The 7,639-nt window shown below is 39.5% G+C and overlaps 1 protein-coding gene across 1 annotated transcript; it reads left to right on the top strand.

Moving 5' to 3' along the window:
• Nucleotides 1-308: 308 nt before the first annotated feature.
• On the top strand, nucleotides 309-1,697 carry LOC131691730 (leucine-rich repeat transmembrane neuronal protein 1-like). Its single transcript, XM_058978342.1, has 2 exons — nucleotides 309-429; nucleotides 488-1,697. The coding sequence occupies exons 1-2, from the start codon at nucleotides 407-409 to the stop codon at nucleotides 1,407-1,409; spliced, it is 945 nt and encodes a 314-aa protein (XP_058834325.1). The 5' UTR covers nucleotides 309-406; the 3' UTR covers nucleotides 1,410-1,697.
• Nucleotides 1,698-7,639: the final 5,942 nt, after the last annotated feature.

Raw genomic sequence — 7,639 nt, 5'->3', positions numbered from 1 at the left:
ACACTAAAGAATAACTGCAGTGTTTTCCAGGATGCTTTTCAATACTGGCTGTGCAAGGGTTAGAATAGAATAAGATAGAAATTGAATTTAAGCCGAAAATAAACGATTTGCAGCAACCAACCAAACTTGTATATTAATACCATCGTCTCTGAATTGTGCGACCCACCAAGTTCAAGATCATTCGTGTATAACGCTGTTCATTCTGACCAAGCATCAAGCTAAAGTGCCTAACAAAAGATGACCAATGGATCGGTACACGTTCCCCATTTACTCTTAGTAAACTACATCAATTTCGTTTATTGATCGCACGTCACGGTGTACTGTTGGCCTAGTTTCTCAGCGAGATCTGAAAACTTGATGATGCGGTCAAGTTCGTTCGGCACAGTAGCATCATTGCAGCTCAACGATGCACCGTAACGGTTGGGTTCCGTAAGTATCATACTGCCACTGTTAAAAGAAGCACATTTTCAAAAGAACATTTTCTCAGCTTTTTCCTAGTACCATTGACCATCATCTTGCAAACGGCGAGCAAAAACATCACCTGCTGGGAGTTGCCATGCCGACATAACCGGTATCACTTTGACTGTTGTATCCGGCAGTTGGAGATCGACGATCGGACCACAATCGAATATGCAAACTTCGCCAAACAGCAGTACGTTCTGCTGGAGGATAGCAACATTTTCACAGTATCACCACAACTGTTCGAACTGATGGTGGACGCCAAGATGTTGGAGATTTCCGGTGGGTTTGTACCTTGGGTCCACTTGCAGCCCTCCGTCACCGTGTTGATCATATACGACAGTCAGACGAAGAAAATTTTTGTCGATCCAGAGGAGAAAAAGTACCGGCTGATTTGGTTGGAGGTTCGTAACGTTACTATGAAAGAGGTCCCACCGTATTTGCATCAGCTTAGGAATCTGGAACATATCGGATTAGTCAGTGCAGGTCTGGAGTACTTGGTAATGGACCAGTTTGATGGACTCAACAAACTGGAAGAGCTCGATTTGTCCTGTAACAACATTCTACAAATTCATATCAATTTTCCAATGAGATTACCAGCACTGCGCACGTTGCACCTAAACGGCAACAAACTAACGGCAATCGATATTGGCTACTGGCACATGCCGGAACTGACTACGTTCGATCTGTCCTCCAATCGACTGAAGTACATAGCGAACTACAACAGCAATCAGATGGAGAAACTGTGCGCCATCAAAGCCGAGCAGAACAGATGGAATTGTAAGTGGCTGGCTGAGTTCCTACACGCGTGCTTCCACTTCAAAGGGTATGGTTTTAGTGATACGCAGGTCGAATGCGACGAGGATGAGGAATGGCACGAAAATTGCTGCTACGGAAACGAAACCGAATCCAGTTATCACGACTATTTAAAGGAGATGCACCTGATTTGATTGGGTTCGGTGTACGCGTTAAACCAACAATTATGCCAGTATTAGGTTTCGGTTCTTAAATTCTTTCGGAAGTGTTCATTTTGATGCCAAAAAGCGTTTTAGAGTTTTAGGAATATACGCGTAGTACTGATATTTAGAAACCGGTTTCCATAAATTTAATTTTTTTCACCATGTATTTGTATATTGAGAATTACAGCATTAAGAGTATTTTGTGAATCATGATTACAATCGCACCTTCGAGCGTTATGTTGAACAATAGAGTACATCGCCATGTTTCAATCAATTTAACGTCACAAATGTTTCGGATTTCTCTCCATTTATTTTGATCCATCTAGCGTAATACGAATCAGTTTAGTCATTTTGTAGGGAAGCTATATTCAAGCATTATGGGCCACAGTTCATTTCGTTTCACTGAATCCTACGCCGCACCCGCTTATGTATTCGTCGACAAAGGATTCAGCCAACAGGTATAGTCTGCTAAAACAGAACACGAGAGAATACCTTGTACCGCCTACTATCGCTACGCCTCGATAGTTATTACACTCGAGTTTGTTCTTAGGGCATATGAGGCCATTCAACCAATCCTAAGACATTTCTTCTTCCACCCAGATCACGTAGTGGATTGCTTTGTACAGCCGATCGCTCCCGACTTTTCGGAGTTTGACCGTGAGTCCGTTCTTCTCAACGGCCTTACTGTTTTTCAGCTCTCGGACAGCCGTTCACACTTTGTGTAACGTGGGTGCTTCCTTTCATCTACTCTTTCCACCTGGCGGCCACTCGTATGCGATCTGCCAACATATTCTCGTCCCGGTCAATAATCATGACCAGCGTTTGAGCGCGTTTCCTCATGTTATTGATAATTTTCAAGAGCTTTCACGTGTCATTCCTCTGCCTCAATGAGTAGAGTGGGGTCAAATAGGTATGGGGGTTCAAAAGATATAGCGCATTATCTTTGCTATGTTATTGCAGGCTCATCTTGTGTGAATTATTTATTGTTTAGTTTTTCTCGTGTTGTTCCGCGAAAGCGCATTGTATTTTATCCTCAGTACTGTACATTTAATCAATGTAAAAAATGTCAAGTAAGTTTTTTCTTACTTAAAAATTAATGCTGAATACGAGCTTTGTGTTGGTTTTTCGATCTTTGTTTTCGAAAAAAAATACGTGCATCTACAGGAAACATACGCTTTGGGGCACTGATCGTCTCAAAGCTAAGCAACCACGTGAACCGGAATGAACAACTTCAATTACACACTCTGGCGGCGACGAGGAACCGAAGAAGTCATTCGCAAGTACAAAGCCAGACGCAGCATCCGAAAAAACATGTTTTTTTCAACATTTTCTTTCGCGGTTTCATGATTTTTCGCATCATTTGCCACTTCTCATTTTCTTACCTGAATGACGTCAATTTAATTTTTAAATAATCTGCAGTATTAATACTCTTCAAATTAAAGTTGTACCGATTATTTTCTATAGGTGTGTAGATTATTTTATTTATATATAAAGTGACGTATCGTACCCCCGGATTTTAAATAACGTCGAAAAAAGCACCTTCGCCTTATTAGATTTAGCTTGAAAAATATTTAGCCCGGCATAAAACCACTATTGTCAAAACGTTGCCAGATGTATAACCTTTCCAACGAGTGCTTGTCTGTCAAAATCAGAGCAAAGCACCATCGCACTAGCTCGCGAAAAAAACTGACCTACTTGACCTCAGTCTACTCTACTATTTCGTCGTATACACATGTTTACTAGGGTGGGACAAAAAATAGATTCCAGCTCCGAGCAACTTTTTGGGTACCATTTGGGTCCTAGAACATCTGTGCAAATTCTTAGCTTGATCCCTGAAACTATATTTTCGCGCCCACCATTTAAAGTTTACATGGGATTTTATATGGGAAAATTACCTTTCACAAAATAATTCCTCCAGGAGTCGCCCATTGCTTCTTAAAAATAAACCGTTATGTGGCTTTTGTAGAAAATTTAACACAGACACAAAGTCTTGAAAACTACGAAACGATCTGACGCTTGAGAAAAAAGTTATTAAGCTGAAACCAATTGATGCTCTGACGATTGATAAAATATTCATTGTTTCTAGCACCACTGTTGTTGGTTGTCCAATTACATGCAATTTTGTTTTGATCTTCTCTTAATGTCTCCAAATCATTTTTCTATACCGTCTGGCCACCTCGCAAGAGTTTTTAGGGATAAATTGAGTCTTCTTTTGTACATAATAAGAGAAAATTAAAGATTTTGTATATAATTCGACCGTCAGCAGCAGTGATGCTATGAAAAGTAAAATTTTCATTAATCTTCAGGGCATCAATCGGATTTTGCTTAATAACTTTTTCCACAAGCATCAGATCGTTTCGTGGTCTTCTAGACTTTGTTTCCTTGATAAATTTCCTATAAAAATCATACATCTATTTATTTTTAGGAGGTAACGGGTGACTCTTGGAAGAATTAATTTGCAAAAGACGTTTTCCCCATACGAATTCCCATGTAAACTTTAAACAGTGGGCGCAAAAATATAGTTTCACCGATCGAACTAAAAATTTGCAGAGTTGTTCTGGGAGTTAAATGGGACCCAAAAAGTTACTCGGAGCGAAATTTTATTTTTTTCATATGACTATGTCCCACTCTAATGTTTACTTGCTTCTGGCCAACTTTTTTTCGCGTTGCTCTTTGGCACTCAGCATCGAACCAGCCGTTCGGCTTTTTTCCACGTGTGATATCCAACACTTCCTGGGGCTGTTGTACTGACCATCTCGTGGATCTGTTGTCATGTAACGTTCAGGTTACCTATTGTTGGCCGATAGTTACACACAAAATCCAAAAGTGACACGTAGCTTACGTATATATGTCTGTTAGTATGTGACCTAACCTTAAAATGTAAAAAAGAATACTGAATGTAGAGGTGAAAACGTGAAAGTATTTACACAGCCTCCGCCACAGTATTGTAACGTAACGATTATTGAAACTAAAACGAATAAATAAATAATAACATAAAATGGAATAGGAAGGAAGACGAAGAACTTTATTAGGACAAAGGGTACTAAACATAAGTTTATTAAAATGTTACATTCCTTACAGAACTTAAAATTATCCTTCCTATATGAAAATTGTAATCACGTTAAATAAATGGATTATCAAATCGGAAACCACCCTTTATTCCTTGTTGGCATTCGTCGATATGGGACCATTCATAAATTACGTAACGCTTTTAGGGGGGAGGGGGTTCGAGAAGTTGTTACATATTGTGACATAGGGGGAGGGGGAGTAAGCTAGATCGTTACGTAACATGTTTTCATCGAAGAAAAACATTTTTTTTTTCAAGGAATTTGTTACGTAATAGGGGAGGGGGGATAACTAAATTTGTGACAATTTGTTACATGGGGGGAGGGGGGAGTCAATTTTGGGCAATTTTTGCGTTACGTAATTTATGAATGGTCCCTATCAGTATTGTCAGATACCGTGATAAATCAACAATTATTGTTTAGTTCCCGATTTTAGTATGTTTTAAAAAGATTCTGCTTTCTTGCAGAAAGTTCATCTGTAATTATAATACGTAACACGGTTTGCTGGTGGAGAATTGCTTGCAATCCAGAATTTTTGTTAACTGAAGAAAATCGCGAGAAAATGGTTCTTACTGGAGGCAACCCCATTTTTCAGCACATCATCGCAAGTAAACCCTATTTTGCTGACAATACCATACATCAGTCTAGCCACTGACCTCGTACAGACCAGAAGCTAAAACACACCGCTCGTTCACCGTAAAGCAAACAAATTTACCCGCGTCGTCTCGTTGCCCCACAGTGAGTGAAATGAGTGAACCGAAAACAAAGTGCGCCCACTAAGGGAAAATACAGTCGTAATCGACTTTACGCAAACTCGAGGAAGGCCTACAGTGCGCGATGTGGAATATTTGTTAAAGATGAAAATGGACCTCGATTTAACGTTAATTTCACACCTCCAACTACATCATACCAAGAATGTGGTACTGATAACGTTCAATACACTATCCGCTGCAGAATTCTTTTGTATGATGAATAACATGGAACACGACCACATACTAACAGACATAACACCACAGACTAACAGACATAACACTATAAGGGAATTCCCTCAACAAACATCGATCCGACAATTTTCCCAGAACACTAGCTCCACCTTTTATTCACAGTCCCAAACACTCATTTACTGGTGGGTTACCCCTCAGGTTTGGGAACAATTTTTCACTAGTGGTCTATCCCCCATATGCTTGTTCATATGTCAGTGGCGCCATAATTTCAAATGTGGCCACAGTCCCAACTACAAATATATTTAAAATGACCGTTAAAGCGGGCGAAGCTTTGTTTTTGAGTGTTATGTCTGTTAGTCTGTGATAACACTATGAGGACTTTCCCTTAACAATATCGATCCGGCAATTTTCCCAGAACACTAGCTCTACCTTTTTTTCACAGTCCCAAACACTCATTTGCTGGTGGATTACCCCTCAGGGTTGGGAACAATTTTTCACTAGTGGTCTATCCCACATATGTCAGTGGCGCCATAAATTTCAAATGCGGCCACAGTCCCAACTACAAATATATTTAAAATGACCGCTAAAGCGGGCAAAGCATTGTTTTCGAGTGTTATGACTGTTAGTCTGTGTTAACAGCTTAAAATGTATGCTACTTCATTTCGGTAATGTCGTTGGCATTACCTACCCATCTTTCTAATCTAAAACAGAAAAATTGTTTTGAAAACCCAATAATTGCATAACCTAAGGCGATTTAAAGCTACACTTTTGTGAAATCCCGACAAAAACCAAAATTGCGTCTTTGTCCAACGAGCTTTCTGTCCCATTGTTGTAGTGAATTATGCCCCCTTGATGTGGTGAAGTTTACCCCCACAAAAGTGCGTTTTGCCCTGCTCATTTTTCAAAGTGTAATTTATAATGATTTTGAAACATTGCAAATTTTACATATTTTTGAACATTTTGCAAAGCGTTATGATGGCGATTACAGGGGGAAATGTTGGTTGAATCATATTTATTAGATTCTCCCAATCAATGTTCTATAGCTACCCGGAATCAAAACAATGATGTTCCTACCACTGATGCCAGCGACAATCCTAATCTAGTGTTCTGTATCTACTTCCAACCAGTGCTCCGAAATTTCAAAATCAGTTACCTATTTCTGCTTGCATTTACCGAAACCTACATTCAAATTCAACGCCTCCCGCATTCATTAACTTTCCAACCGACTGAAATTTCATGCAGAATCGAATGCTTGACTGCAGAGGAAATATAAATTCATTCACCAACCGAAGCATTAATTTGTTATTATTTGGACAATTTAAAGGCAGAAGTTAGTATCTACATTTTCAAGCATAAGTGAACTGAGTAATCTATATCTGGTGCACTTTTGATCGATAATCCCTCTCAGAGCTAGCATAGAAACAAAATTCACTTTGCTTCTTAAACCGAACATGTCCGTACCTGAAAGCGCTGCGTCGGGAGAACGAATGACGAGGGAAACGAACCAAACATTTCATTCATCGCAGCGGGCATGAATTGAATTTTGTTTTCTTTCAAGTTCACGCAGGGACATCAATTTTTGAAAGCTCTGTGTCCAACTAATTTAATTCGCTAGTTGGACCAACTGACAAATGTCAAAAACTCTCCAAAGAAGACATTAGTAGTGTAAAAGATTGTTAGATAGATTGTCAAAGTCATGAGATTTTGATGTTTAGATGCTTTTTAGTTGGACAATGGTCCAACTAGCGGAGGTCCAACTAAAATGCGGTTCAGTTTAAAAGTGTCCAACGAGCAAATCACGACTGTAAATACAGTCGTGATTCGCTGGTTGGACATTTTTTAACTGGACCGCTTTTTAGTTGGACCTTCGCTAATTGGACCGTTGTTCAACTAAAAAGCATCTGAATGTCAAAATGTTATGTCAAATTTACTTTGACAATCAATCTGACAATTATTAGTGATGTGAATAAATGCAATTACACTACTAACGTCTCCTTTGGAGAGTATTTCAGCAGATCATCACAAGTAAGCCCCATTTCCCGGTCGAGTACGTAGGCAGGATACCTACCTTATCGTAAAAACATTCGCAGTGAGCAATCTTGCCCACCAGCTCAAGCTCGCTCACCGATACCCTAAGTTTATCCACTGACTAACAGACATAACACTATAGCACAGACTAACAGACATAACACTTAAAAACAAAGCTTCGCCT

This window comes from Topomyia yanbarensis, chromosome 3 (genome assembly GCF_030247195.1).
Source record: "Topomyia yanbarensis strain Yona2022 chromosome 3, ASM3024719v1, whole genome shotgun sequence".
Lineage (NCBI taxonomy): Eukaryota > Metazoa > Arthropoda > Insecta > Diptera > Culicidae > Topomyia > Topomyia yanbarensis.
This window is presented reverse-complemented; position numbering and strand designations above follow the sequence as displayed.